Source organism: Acipenser ruthenus, chromosome 30 (assembly GCF_902713425.1).
Source record: "Acipenser ruthenus chromosome 30, fAciRut3.2 maternal haplotype, whole genome shotgun sequence".
Taxonomy (NCBI): domain Eukaryota; kingdom Metazoa; phylum Chordata; class Actinopteri; order Acipenseriformes; family Acipenseridae; genus Acipenser; species Acipenser ruthenus.
In genome coordinates, this window is record NC_081218.1 from 8,314,357 (window position 1) to 8,329,729 (window position 15,373).

General features: G+C 42.5%; 1 protein-coding gene across 7 annotated transcripts in view; it reads left to right on the forward strand.

Annotated features, from left to right (window-relative positions):
- LOC117435057 (TBC1 domain family member 22B) overlaps nt 1-15,373 on the forward strand; it is a 168,496-nt gene that overhangs the window by 19,161 nt on the left and 133,962 nt on the right. For all 7 annotated transcript variants that reach the window (XM_059004715.1, XM_059004716.1, XM_059004717.1 and 4 more), the window contains 2 exons: nt 8,258-8,437; nt 11,597-11,667. In XM_059004715.1, the coding sequence (XP_058860698.1) occupies nt 8,258-8,437; nt 11,597-11,667 (251 nt within the window). The remainder of the gene's footprint in view (nt 1-8,257; nt 8,438-11,596; nt 11,668-15,373) is intronic.

Consider the following 15,373-nt stretch of genomic DNA (forward strand, 5'->3'; position numbering starts at 1 on the left):
TACAAAAGAAATTGAACCCATTCCAGCACCTCAAAACTAAGCCCGTGGTACAAATGCATTCAAACTCCTGTAGCTGCCTTTTTTGTTCTTTTATACTCAAAATCTTTGGTAGCGGGTTCGACATTGTAATTCTATTAATACTGAACACACTTTTTACATCTGCCAGCAGAGTGATCACATGACCTTAACACCGCCCTATTGTCAGAGCCCTCGCTCTACATCCCACCTACAGGTAGGCGATATGTTGGCTCTGATTTGTGAAATTCTGCTTTGATTGTCAGTCCGCCAATACTCCCTTGCTACACTTTATTTTTCTACAGTTACAGTTGTTGCCGGTGCCTGCTTTTCACAATTAGTAGAAAAAAAATAGCGTGGCCCCCCCGGGATTGTGTGGCAGCCCACCTTTGGGAACCCCTGCGCTAAAACATTCTGACAGTAAAGAGCAGCCTTGATGTCTTCAGAGGGTTCTATCATCACAGTTTCTGTCTGTCAATACTATCTGAAACTGCAGATATCTCTCTGTTTTGCATTTCGTTTTTCTAGTCTTTTTTAATACTTGTTCCGTTTTCCCCTCTTTATTCTAAATCCTTTGTGCACTGATCACACATGGCTACTGCTGCACTAACACAATGTACTGCAGCTTTGATCTGATACAAATGTCACATGTAAAGAACTGGTAATGTTCATATTTACAACATGCAGCTTTCATGAAGTTCCCCAGGTTATTCCTACCTTGATCATCTGCCTGAGCGCATCCTTTTAATAGAAGGGATCCCATACTGTTTCAGATATAGTTTTTATGCCATTTAAATTCTGTGACAATCATAGACCTGTACTGTGTCTGTACAAGTGTAACGTTGGTGGGACTGGTAGTGTTGAACCCACCTACTCTGTGTCTGTACAACTGTAGCTGGTGTACCACCGCACCTCACCGTACCAAAGGTACCTCCACCACCGCGTGGTGTATCACCACCGTACGTGCAAGGGAAGGGTACTGTACAGCACCAGTGCTCTGGCCCTGTGCAGCTGTGAACTGATCGCTTCATCACCATTCAGACTCGGTTCAAAGTTGATTGTGGTACGAACAGTGATACCATCCCTGGTCCAGTGCCAGTGGACCCGGTTTTTATCTTTTTACAGTGCTTTTGCCCGTAACATACTGTACAGCGGCGTCACTGCTTGTGCTGTCTGATGCCGCGTATTTTTTTTAAGTACTGTATACTGCACCAGCCCTGTTACAGTAAGTACTGTATACAGGAGCTGCAGCTCCCGTCCTGTTACGCAGCGGCGTTGCTGCTTGAGCAAACCCGTCCAGCCTTGGCTGGGGCGTTGTCTAGAATGGCAGTGGATGTGCAGCCCCCATTGCGCACTAATGTACCTTCCCGGTGCTACAGGCACTGAACCAGTACCAAACAGCAGCTGTACATTCTTACTGTACATTGCTTGCTGTTTGCATAATGCCTGGGTTTATCCCTGTGACACGTGCAAAGCCAGCCTGTCTGTCTAGTACCAAGCAGGCCTTGTTGACAGCTCAGTTGCTGTCTTTATCAAACCGCTTTTCTGCCAGTTTTAATGCGCATTTCTCCAAGGTGCTCTACGTCTCTAGGAGCTGCCATTCCCGTCTGAGGACATGAAGTCAGATGAGCATCCCCTGTGGTTAAGCTCCCCCTGTAATGGCAGAGCTTATGCAATTGATCAAGAGGCCACTGCGGTCTTGCAGGTGCTCTGGTCTACAGAGCGTCCCCACTGTTGCATTACTGTACAGTGTTGTTGCTGCTTGAGCAGATGCCCCCTTGAGGGCAGCAACAGTACTGTACACTACTTTACCGACCTGGAGCTACAAGCACCGGTACCGTTCTGGTTCCGACCTGCTCTGGACCAGGGTTTTACAATCCCCAATCTGCTACTGAGTAGGCCTTGTTGACAGTCTAGTTGATGTTTTTAGCAAGTTGAGGCAGAAACTGTACATCCTTATGGTACATTGCCTGCTATTTGCATAATGATTGGATTTTATTCAATGTAAAACATGCAAGGCCACGGGTAAACCGCATTTTCTGTGGGTTTTGTGTGCATTCTCCAATCATACGTTGGAGAAACATTTCTCCTGCAGCTCTACAGTGTGCTCTGCGTCCCTCACCTGTACAGCTGTCTTCCCCATCACCGTCTCTTAGAGAGGTGGCTGCGTTCTCGCCCCATGGCTCTGAGCCAAGGGAGAGATACGCACCCAGGAATAAAGATCTGGGCAGCAGTTTCCCACAGGCACGCATGCCTGATGGAGACAAAGTTTGCTCAGTTCCGTCTGGTTCTGGCCCGCTACCGACCGTTGTTTACATCCCTGTCTGGTACCAAGCAGGCCTTGTTGACAGTCCTGTTGCTGTCTTTAGCAGCTGAGGCAGCAATTGTATTCTTACTGTACATTGCTTGCTATTGCACAATGTCTGTGTTTGTATCCTTTTATCAACGACCTCAGGGACCAGCACAGCCAGCTGCGCCTGTGGCCAGACCACCGCCCGATGCAAAGGCAAGAGCCTCAGGCCAAGCCGCAAGGTGAGCAGCGGCCTTAGGGGTTAGCTGCCACAGGTCCAGGGCCCCTTCTCAGGGAGCCATCTGGAGTATTGGTGTCAGTGCACCACAGACATGTGGGTGCTTACTACCGTTCAGACCGGCACACACTGCAGTTCAAACACGGTCAACCTGTATCTGAGCCGAAGGAGGTTAAAAATGGTGAAACAGCTGTTGCAGTCATTCAGGTCAGGAGATTGGTTCACCATGGTGGACCTCAAAGATGCCTATTTCCGTATCCTCATAAAAACAGTACCTGCGGTTCGCCTTTCAGAACAGCATACGAATTCAGGGTCTTGCTGCCTGGCTTCTCTCTAGCTCCCTATGCCTTTTCGAAGCGCATGGAGGTTATTCTGGCCCCATTGAGACTCCAAGGCATCAGAGTACTCCATTACCTGGACGACTGGCTCAGTTGGAAGCGACAGCGTGGGAGAAGTACAGTCGTGGAAAAGTACAGAGCAGTTAGAAGCAGTAAGGAGAAATTACATCTTTAATTGCTTTAATCAGAAAACACTGCAGCTTCACGTCTAACAGCTGTGTGTCTTTTTCTGGTCTATTTGGCAGCTATTTCAGTTTGCCATATCAAAATTGATTCAGTCTCCCCAGGAGCTTAGCTTCCTGGTGGGCAAAACATTTTGAAAGTGGATAAGCTTAAATGTTATCACTCGAGCGACTGTTTACTTGCTGTCACCTTTGCAAAGCGGATGAGCGAGATGCAGTGTTTCTCCTTCATGAGAACCTGTTTAATTTTTACCAGGACAAGGGTTACGCTCCGTACCGATCCTGCCTTTTGCATTCCATGTCAACCAGTCTGTGGATTTGGAGGCTTCTTTCCACCTCCTTCCAGTCTGACAGGGAGGTGCAGTGCTATACGCGCTGCACCGGGCGGGCCCTGGCATGCATGTTGATAGGACAAAAAGAGGACAATGTCGTGTTTGCACTGGGACGAGGTCCCGTGATCAAGCCCTGCCTAGGCAGAGGCTGTTCAAATGGATAGGAGACACATGCAGAACTGCCTATGAGCTGGCCAGCTTGCCCCCTCCAGAAAAGCTCACTGTCCCATTCCTTCAGGGGCATGGCAATTTCGTGGGCTATATTCCAGGGTAAATCTGTCAAATGACATTCGCAATGCAGCGGTGTGGGCTACTACCCATACCGTTACTAGGTTCTACAGACTTGTCGTGGATCCTCAAAACCCTGGTTTTTGGAACTGTTAAGGGTGTCTTCTGGGCCAACACTTACAAATAGACATATCAGGTGAGTTTCTCCCTCAATTTTTTAGCCATAGCTACTTGTACTGGGGTTCCTAATGGTAAAGTGCAAGGTGGCCTTTGGCTTAGCCTTGTAGCATTCCAGTTGGTCTGCAAAATTGCCTTGTGACAGATTTGGTATTCATACCTGTTAAGGTAATGGTTACATTTCATACTTAATATAGGGAACTGGAATAGAAATGTAACCATTAACCAGGGTCGCTGCGTCCATGATTGCAGCAGTCTCAAAGGAAAAATGAGGACGATGTTTGTGTCGGCAGGCCTTTTATGTCCTTATGGACGGGCACGACTGCGTCCACAGGCACGACATGCAGCTTTGATATCTTATTCAGGTTTCAAGGTCTTTAGATTAAATACCCATTAGGTAACGGTTACATTTTTAGAGTTGGTGGGGCTGGCAGAGTTGAACCCACCTCTCTGTGTCTGTTTAACTGTAGAGCTGGTGGGGCTGGCAGTGTTCGTCACACGGTCACATGATTTGAATGGCATGAAAACAGCTGTTTGGATTCCCACGCAGGCTGAATAATCGTGAGTGATCTAGAGGAAAATATGAACTCAGTATTGGAGTAACGGAACCCAAAACTATTTCAAACATCATAACGTATGTAAAACAGTAAATGCACATGCCATTTGAAGTTGCTTACTTTAACCACAGGGACACAGGCAGTTCTCCTGCTTGCGGGGGAATATTTAAACTGATCCCACCAAGTTGTCGAATTGGTTGAGTTCACATGTAATTTGGGTATTAATTAATTTGAAGCTTTAGGATAAGTAAACAGTTTGTATAATTGTCATGAGAGGTTGGTTCACTTGTGGAACTCCAGTTTAATTATTTCTGCCCCAGTACGGTTCTCATTGTCTGTGAGAAAGCTGCAGTGTTCTTCTGCCCATAAGGTGGCGATATTGCTAAAGAGATGCACAACTTCAAAGCCAGGCTGATGATGAATCTGGAATATTTTACAGACTCTTATTATTAGACTCCAAACACAAAACTATCAAAGAGACATTTCACTGTTTAACACGGTCTACTATGAATAAACAACTGTGACATATATAAATCATGAAGCGTTTAACAGTAACAAGAGGATTGCACAGCACCTTCGAATGTGTCCGGGTGCTGAACCAGGAAGTACAGCAGTTCATCTCGGCAATATTCTGTAAAATATCCTGCTTCGAGTTCAACTCCTTAAGTAAAACTGGTGTGAAAACCAAAACATGGAATTTGAGCACAAAATACTGTACTGCAGAGTTGATGAGGAATCTGGGATACTTTCTATGCTACAAGAAGTATCTTATTTTTGGACGTCAAATGTAAGAGACAGCAGCAGGTTCACATTTGAATGAAACAGTTGAAGTGACTGAAGGCAGTGGATTTGTGCAGTGCCGCTGGGTTTTTCCACGCTTATGCTAAGGTGTAGCAGTGGTGTGTTTCATGGTCCAGTGTACCTGTACATGAGGATGCCTCTTGTGCTGTGCACTCAGGGGTTATGAAGTGACTTCTCGCACGGAAAGCCTCTTGTTGTGTTTCAAGCTGTTCTATTTGTATTGCATGAATCTTGCACATGGGCGTGTGAACATGGTGCTCATCTGATCTGCACTATACTGTGCTGTATAGGAGTGATTTCTCCCAGTTCACAGCCTGAACACAATGTGACTGCATGCCAAGGTCATTGTTTGCTGATGATTAGTTCCAGGGTTTTCAAACGTGTGGAGATCTGTATTATCACTGTGATGCAAATTCAGTAAATGAGTTCTGTGTGGAACGTGTAGAGGAGGAATGACTGTCGCAGACCTAAGATCCAAAAACCTTTTGGCCATATATTTATTTTTGATTTAGTGTTTGTTGTGTTTGACCAAGTGAGAGAGAAAGATGCCTGTTGACATCAATAAGTAGTGTTTTACATAATTTGTTTTTCAAGTGTCACTTGTAGGTTTGTTTGGGAAACACTCTGAGACGCACTCATGTCTGCACATGGTGTCTGTGTGTGATCTCCTGATAGCGTTGAAGGGTGCTGGAAACCTCCACAGCCTCTCGTGTCAAGGTTAAATTGTACAGAAGCGCATTGCTGCTATACATAAAAAAAAAAAAAAAAAAAAATTATATCACGTAATTACATGATGACTATCTCATAATTTGGAGATAGGGAATTATCACGTAATTACATAACAAATTATCATGTGATTACGTGATAGGGAATTATCACAATTTCGTGATATGGATAATTTGTGGGTGCTTTTTACAACCATGTTGTTTGAGTAGATAAACTGTAAGTACGATATAGTAACTAATAAGCACATGTACTGCCCCTTTACCAGCTTTGGAAAAACGTAACTTTGTGATCACATTTGTCCATGCATAATGTTTATGCTATGATATAAACCTGTTAAATTAAATAAATGCTTTTTTTTTATATATATTTTTGGTTGTACCATTAATTTATTAAGAGTATAAACAAGAAACAAGTATCATGTGACACTTGCAGAAATTGAATTTTAAGCCGGTGTCACTAGTACATGGAAATGAAAGACCACGCAGTCATTCTGAATATAGAGAACGCTTCCATGCAACCCAGCGTTGCAGTACCATGTGTTAAGAATGATCACGTGATTAGAAATGATCACGTAATTACGTGGCAATTCCCAATCATGAAATTACGTGGTAATCATGATGTAATTACGTGATTTATTTATTTATTTATTTATTTATTTATGGCAGCAACACGCTTCTGTAAAATTTGCTATCAACTATATCGGACTATCCCTGCAAAGTCATCCATTGGTTTGCCTTGCACACCTTGCTGGTGATGGCGTGTGTGTCCTACGAGGTGGAGCAGGGAGTGCTGTTGACTAAAACGCACCTTCTCACTTTTCTTTTACCCTTTTGAGTTGCATTGTGGTCTATTCAGAACTGCAGCCTTCTATAGTTGTTCTAAGGGGCTGGTCAGTGCTATCAGGATCTAATACTGCTATGAAGCATATTTAATATTGGGATGAAGCAATTACAGGGGCACACTCCATGGGACATTTGGTAATTTCATCCTAACCAGCACACTGCCACTCGGCAGTGACTGAGCAGTAATAAATTGCTTCTGGGAATTTCTTGGTCCACAGGGGTCTGTAGCACTGCTTTCTTTAGAATCTGGGTCGCTTCTATTTCTCAGTTTTTCATCAGAATTTCATGGAATGTGCCTTTGTTTATGTTGATGTGGGAAAGACTGATTCTGTGTAATATCACACTTTTGGCTGTGATTTATATTCCAGGTTTGGGTGCTTGACGTTATGGGGATTTCTGCATATTTTAAACTCTTTCCAGATCTCGGCGGCCACAGGCTGGAAGTGAAGCTTTTCTGTCTAAAAGCAGATTTCAGTGTTTTAACAGTGTGACATTTGTCATATGAATTTCCCCATAAATGAAACTGATCAATACATGTCCTGTGATATAGTAAGACATTTGTCTGCCTTATAGAATGTTCTGAGATGAGATCCTCCTGTAGACTCATATCTCTGTACTCATACATTTTTATTACTGGAAGGGGGTGGGGGAGAATATTGCTTTCTGTCAGTGACTCGGTGCAACATTGATAAAATGTACTGTATGTGTTTGAAATTTTCAAAGAGGGAGAGGCTTGAGGCACAATTATTAAAATAATTTTTATCCAACCGAAATCCGTGCAATCTGTCACCTTGCTGCCATTCAGCTGAAAATAATACAACCTGCTGTTCATTATCTGAACGTCGTCTTCAAGAGTCCGCACCTCCCAAACACTTCTTTTTTTTCACTTGTTTTTTTCTTTTCATGCTGTGATGTTCTGGAGTATATAATACTATATATAGGATACTCCAGGTGTGTAGTCTTGCATGTCATTACTCTGTGCATGACACAGAAACAGACATACATTTTCTGAGTTGTAGTGTTGAAAAAATGTCTATTTGCGTTCTGATTGACCCTGTATACAGTGATGCTACAGCAGACCACTTGGTACAAGACCTCGTAATGCCATTCCACTAGAAGCTCCATTCTCATTTTCAGACCGAACACAAATAGCATGGCCTCTTAACTGTGGCTCCTGCCTGATGTGTCATACAGGGGAGTGCTGTAATGTTGTTGTTGTTGTTGTTGTTGTTTCTGATACTATTTTGTGTTTAGGCACTGGTTTGTTAACGGGTAGTCTCCTTCATGTACTACAGTATTTGGAAGAGATCAGCACACACTTTCATCGGCACTTGGTTTGAGTTACATTAAACCGCTTTTGGAAACAATTTTTTCAAATGATTTTAAAGGTAACTTGTATATTCTCCACAAGGTGGGCTGCTTCTTTTAAATATGTGGAACCTATTTTGAAGCCCTGTGACCCTAACTCTTTCCCCCGTATTCACTTTTTTTCATGCTACAGCGTTGTCCTCTTGTGTTTGTGTGTGTGTAGATGGTTCTTCATTTCGGAAGCCGCTGCACAAACAGCAGTCTCTCCCCTTGCGGCCCGTCATCCCCCTGATCGCGAGGATCTCGGACCAGAATGCCTCTGGGGCTCCGCCGATGGCCGTCCGAGAGAAAACAAGGCTGGAGAAGTTCAGGCAACTTCTAGCAAGTCAGAACACAGACTTGGGTAAGTTATCAAGCGCAGAAACATCATTTCTTTCGCATCTGGTGTTCAGTGCTTGGCTATGTCGTAGTGGGGTGCTTGTTTTTGCAAAGCCTTTTGTCATGTGTGTGTGAAACTGTGTTCATTTCTAGAAGCTGGAGTTACATGAAATATAAATAAATAATAAAATAAAAAAGCCCTCTATGAAGAGAAAGTAAAATAGTAAACATCTCCTGAATGATAATGCTTTGGCAGTTTTATCCAAGGCGACTTACAGGGGTTACAGGGCAGTACAGGGTTACAATGCAAAATTAATATTTAAATAGTGTAGTTTTACAGTAAGTGCAAATAATAAATAAAATACTATATGAAATAGGATGCAAGAAGTTAGGATTACAACATGCCATATCTACAATGGCATATTAGTAGTGCAAGAATAGTGCATCAGCTGAGGATCCAGTAACATGGTGTATAGTAGGAGGGGTTGATCAAGACATCTACAAGGCAGTCTAACAGCTGGGTCTTGAGGAGGTGGCAGAAGGCAGTGAGGGGCTAGGGAAGAGAAGGAGTGGGTACGGGAGGATGGAGAGTGGAGCAAACGGAGTGGAGAGGGGGTGTAGGGAGACGCAAGGGATTGAAGGTAGGAGGGGGCAGTGTGGTGAAGAGAGTGGTTGGCAAGAACAAGGGTCTTGAACTGAATACAAGCAGAGCTAGGTACCCAATGGAGGGTGCGAAGCAGCACATGAGAGTAGCGAAGGGAGAATACAAGACGAGCTGCAGAATTTTGAATGAGCCGAAGGGGGCAGATAGCCATAGCAGGGAGACCAGCAAGGAGGGAGTTACAGCAGACCAATCTGGAGAGCACAAGAGCTTGGACCAGGAGTGGAGTGCAAGAAGTAGTGAGAAAAGGACAGATTCGGTAGAGGTTGCTAAGAAAGAAGCGGCAAGTGTGTGTCAGGAAAGATGTGTTCAGAGAAGGATCCATCCAGAGGAAAAATACAAATCCAGATGTTGTTGCCTGAGTAGAACTGGCATTAAAGGGGTTAACCTTGAAGTGTTACAGGCTTGTTAATGACATATCATGTCCCACATGTGGGATAGCTGCTATCTATCAACACTGTCTGTATCCATACCAATTACCAGAGCTTTCCACTGTGTGGTAATTACAATTGTAGGTCTGTTCAGATCTGCACACTGCTGTCTAACTCTCGCCTGAAAGATGCTTCCTCGCCTTTTGAACTTCGCAAGCCAGCTGCATCAAAGGCAAAACTGTCCATGCAGTTACATAACTAATAATATACACAGCAAACTGGCTTTGCTTTCTGCTCCAGTAATGGCATGCAAAGTGTGCTTATTGCTCTGCAACGGAGTCGTCTTTCCATCCCTGCTGCAGACAAGGAGGTCACCCTTACACACTTTCAACACATGGAGGAGGTCAACATCTCTGGACCAAACGAACACAGCATTTGATCCGGAGACCTGAATTTAATTCACTTTTAGCTGTGGGGAAGAAAAGCAAAGATGCTTCATTTTTATTTCTTTATCGATAATGGTCATCTATAATACTTTGTTTCCCCCAGGTGTAAAATGTATCATATTGGTTATTTTCGGTCATGTCCCCAAAACAGATTTTATAGAAGTTTGGGAATGAGCCCCCAAACCCTCACAATGATGCTTCATTTATATCCAAGCACCCCAAACCCTCACAATGATGCTTCATTTATATCACAAGCACCCCAAACCCTCACAATGATGCTTCATTTATATCACAAGCACCCCAAACCCTCACAATGATGCTTCATTTATATCACAAGCACCCCAAACCCTCACAATGATGTTTCATTTATATCACAAGCACCCCAAACCCTCACAATGATGTTTCATTTATATCACAAGCACCCCAAACCCTCACAATGATGCTTCATTTATATCCAAGCACCCCAAACCCTCACAATGATGTTTCATTTATATCACAAGCACCCCAAACCCTCACAATGATGTTTCATTTATATCACAAGCACCCCAAACCCTCACAATGATGTTTCATTTATATCACAAGCACCCCAAACCCTCACAATGATGCTTCATTTATATCCATGCACCCCAAACCCTCACAATGATGTTTCATTTATATCACAAGCACCCCAAACCCTCACAATGATGCTTCATTTATATCCATGCACCCCAAACCCTCACAATGATGTTTCATTTATATCACAAGCACCCCTGTTTTAATATGTTGATTGTCAAGGTTTGCACTGGCTGTGTCCAAAACTATGTATAATTTAGTTCCTTTTATTGTTAATAGAGTATTAGATTTTAATTGCTTTTAAAACACTGTGCAGGTTGCAGTGCAAGTTTATATTTGTAGTAAGTTGTGTGACAAAACTAAGTAGGCTTTGTGTGATTCGGAGCCCAAGCCACAGTATTGAATACAATTCCCTGTGCTTCAGCTGCAGTGTGCACTCACACTTCAGGTCTTATTAAAGTCATGTTTCAGTCGTCCTGGCTTTTAAAACCCTCAGAAGGCAGCCAGCAACCAAATGAGAGAAAAATAGATCCCTCTATTTGATGCTTTTAGGTTGTGTGGGGGGGGGGGGTTGTATAAATGTTGGATTATATATAGCTTTAAAATGATGAAATCAAGTTATTGTACTGATGATAGTTTCCACAAGGGGGTGCCGGTTTCAGCAAAAACGTTTACTGTAGAAGCTGGCCACATCCTAACTGAAATTGTGCTCCTAGTATAAAAATCCTGTTACCTGTATCTGCAGGCATCTTGCTTTCTGTGAGGGTCGTTTTTTGTAATAATTAAAAATTAATTTTCAAAGAATAGAAAGGGCGGGTATCTTTTTGGGCCAGCTTTACTTTTTTCGCAGGCAGCTTGCAAACCATTTGATTGATCAGGTTCAGACTTGGGTAAACTGCTGAAGGCTTCTGATTTAGCATAGGAAAACATGTACCCAATATCTGGCGCTTTGTGTGGGCATGATGTGTGTAATGTGTTACTGTTCACATGGCTTGGGGATATCTATTAGTTTTAAACTGTTTGAGAGACATAGAGACCCCGTGAGAGTGTAGATGTTGATAACTTCTTTGCATGATTGTGACTCTCTTAAATGACCCATGCAGTACATACAGTAATGCCAGCCTTTCCCTTTCCATTTCCTTTCGTATCTGCAGAAGAGTTGCGGAGATGCAGCTGGTCCGGCATCCCAAGAGAATTCCGCCCAATTACATGGAGGTTACTGTCGGTAAGTGTATCTCAGACTCCTGCACTCGCTCCTCCCAGAGTCCACTGTGGCATTTTTAGCTGATTAAAGGGCTCCTGTCCGAAACGTCCTAAATACTTTTGTATTTGTTGTACTTTTGTGCACCTTTTACTATAATTTATTTATATAATATATATATATATATATATATATATATATATATATATATATATATATATATATATATATATATATATATATATATATATATAATGTGTGTGTATTTTATATTGGTGTGCTTTGCATTTAAATATTCTATTTATTTTTATACATACATACATACTAGGAGTGCGGAGATACACCAAGGTCACGATACGATATGTATCATGATACTTATGAAAAACTAATCTCTGCTTGACGGACTTGAAAGTATTTCAGATCTCTACACACATTCAGTTAAAAATCTATTCTATGTATTTACTACTAAGTAGTATGGCACTTGTTTGAGTTTAAAGACAAAGCACTATGTCAGCTAGAGTTTCTGGGATATCAGATTTAACTTAACCAAATCTCCTGAGGAAAAAAGAAAAAAATTACTAAGCAATGTGTTTGATAATTATTAAAGTACAAAGTTTGTTCATGAGTTTCTTTAGAAAAATCTAGATATCATGTCTTTCAGCATTAAGCTCTCTCTCTCTCTCTCTCTCTCTCTCATGCTGTGAAAATGTATTTGCCCCCTGTCTGATTTTTTGCATATTTCTGGCACTGAATGTTATCAGATCTTCAACCAAAACCTATTAGATACAAGGGACCATGAGTGAACAAATAACACAAAAAATTTTGGCCCACTCCTCCATGCAGAACTGCTTCAATTCAGTGACATTTGTGGGTTTTCGAGCATGAACTGCTCATTTCAGGTCCTGCCACAACATCCCAATGGGGTTTAGGTCTGGACTTTGAATAGGCCATTCCAAAACTTTAAATTTCTTGTTCTTCAACCATTCTGATGTAGACTTGCTTGTGTGTTTCGGATCATTGTATTGCTGCATGACCCAGCTGCGCTTCAGCTTCAGCTCACGGACGGATGGCTTGACATTCTCCTGTAGAATCCTCTGATACAGAGCAGCATTCATGGTTCCTTCAATGATGGCAAGGCGTCCAGGTCCTGATGCAGCAAAGCATCCCCAAACCATGACACTACCACCACCATGCTTGATCGTTGGTATGAGGTTCTTACTGTGGAATGCAGTGTTTGGTTTTCGCCAGACATAATGGGGCCCATGTCGGCCAAAAAGTTCCACTTTTGACTCATCTGTTCATAGAACATTGTTCCAGAAATCTTGAGGATCATCTAGGTGCTTTTTGGCAAACTTGAGAAGAACATTCATGTTCTTCTTAGTGAACAATGGTTTCTGCCTTGCTACTCTGCCACGAATCCCATTTTTGCCCAGTGTCTTTCTGATGGTAAAGTCATGAACACTGACCTTAGCTGAGGCGAGAGAGGCCTGCAGATCCCTGGATGTTGTTCTAGGGTTTTTTGTGACTTCCTGGACGATTTTACGCCTTGCTCTTGGAGAGATTTTGGCAGGACGGCCACTCCTGGGAAGATACACTACTGTCCCAAACTTTCTCCATTTGGACAATATGGCTCCTACTGTGGTTCGGTGGAGCCCCAGAGCCTTTGAAATGGCTTTGTAACCTTTTCCAGACTGATAGGCATCAACATCTTTTTTTTTTTTCCGGAGGTCTTCAGGAATTTCTTTTGTTTGTGGCATGATGTGCCTCTAGAACTTGTGTGCTGAAAACTTCAGTCTGATGGTAAGGGCCAAAGTTAGTCAGATTTATAGTGGGCAGGGCTGGCCCAAATCAGGCCTGGTTGTTAACCAAAGTACTCAAACAGCTGACCCCAATTATCCCTTTAATTGGGTTGAGTTAACTAGGGGGGGCTATTTCATACCTGAAGATTGCATGTTTGATTACCTTGCACACCAAACAAATGAAAGAAGCACCAAACTTTGTCATTTTTTCTCTGAGACTCCCTCTGTATACTACTACAACCCACAAATCTGACCAAATACAATGTGAAAAATGTGCAAAAATGCAGAAAATCATATATATATATATATACAGTGCCTTGCATAAGTATTCACCCCCCTTGGACTTTTCCACATGTTTTAGTGTTACAACCTGGAATTAAAATTGATTTAATTAGGATTTTTTGTCACTGATCTACACAAAATAGTCCATAATGTCGAAGTGGGGAAAAAAAATCTACATATTTTTCAAAATTATTTACAAATAAAAAACTGAAAAGTCTTGATTGCATAAGTATTCACCCCCTTTGCTGTGACACCCCTAAATAAGCTCTGGTGCAACCAATTGCCTTCAGAAGTCACAATTAATTGAATGGAGTCCACCTGTGTGCAATTAAAGTGTCGCATGATCTCAGATTAAATACACCTGTTTCTGGAAGGCCCCAGAGTTTGTTAGAGAGCATATCTAAACAAACAGCATCATGAAGACCAAGGAGCTATCAAAACAAGTCTGGGATAAAGTTCTGGAGAAGCACCAATCAGGGTTGGGTTATAAAAAAATATTCCAAACTTCGAACATCCCCCGGAGCACCGTTAAATCCATTATTAAAAAATGGAAAGAATATGGCACAACCGTGACTCTGCTTAGAGGGCATTAGTCAGAGAAGCAACCAAGAGGCCAATGGTAACTCTGAAGGAGCTGGAGAGATCCACAGCTGAGATGGGAGAAACCCTCCAAGGGACAACTATAACCCCGAAGCTCCACAGAACTGGGTTTTATGGAAGAGTGGCGAGAAGAAAGCCATTGCTGAAAAAAACCCATATCACATTCCGTTTTGGATTTTGCCAAAAGGCATGTGGGAGACACAGCAAATGTGGAAAAAGGTTCTCTGGTCTGATGAGACCAAAATTGAACTTTTTGGCCTTCGTGCAAAATGCTATGTGTGGTGCAAAGCCAACACTGCTCATCACCCTGAGAACACCATCCCCACGATGAAGCATGGTGGTGGCAGCATCATGTTATGGGGATGCTTTTCATCGGCAGGGACTGGGAAACTGGTCAGGATTGAGGGCAAAATGGATTGAGCCAAATACAGGGAAATTCTAGAGGAAAACCTGTTTCAGTCTGCAAGAGACCTGGGACTGGGGCGGAGGTTCACCTTCCAGCAGGACAATGACCCTAAACACACAGCCAAAGCTACACTGGAGTGGTTTAAAAACAAGAACCTGAATGTCTTAAAATGGCCCAGTCAAAGCCCAGACCTCAATCCGATTGAGAATCTGTGGCAAGACTTGAAAATTGCTGTTCACCAACGGTCCCCATCCAACTTGACAGAGCTTGAGCAATTTTGCCAAGAAGAATGGGCAACAATTGCAGGATCCAGATGTGCAAAGCTGGTAGAGACTTACCCAAAAAGACTCACAGCTGTAATTGCTGCCAAAGGTGCTTCTACCAAGTATTGACTCAGGGGGGTGAATACTTACGCAACCAACAAATGTCTTTTTTTGTTTTAATTTTTGTGTCACAATAAAAAAATATTTTGCACCTTCAAAGTGTTAAGTATGTTTTGTAAATCAAATGGTAAAAATCCCAATTAAATCCATTTTAATTCCAGGTTGTAACACTACAAAATGTGGAAAAGTCCAAGGGGGGTGAATACTTATGCAAGGCACTCTGTGTGTGTATATGTATGTGTGTGTGTATATATATATAT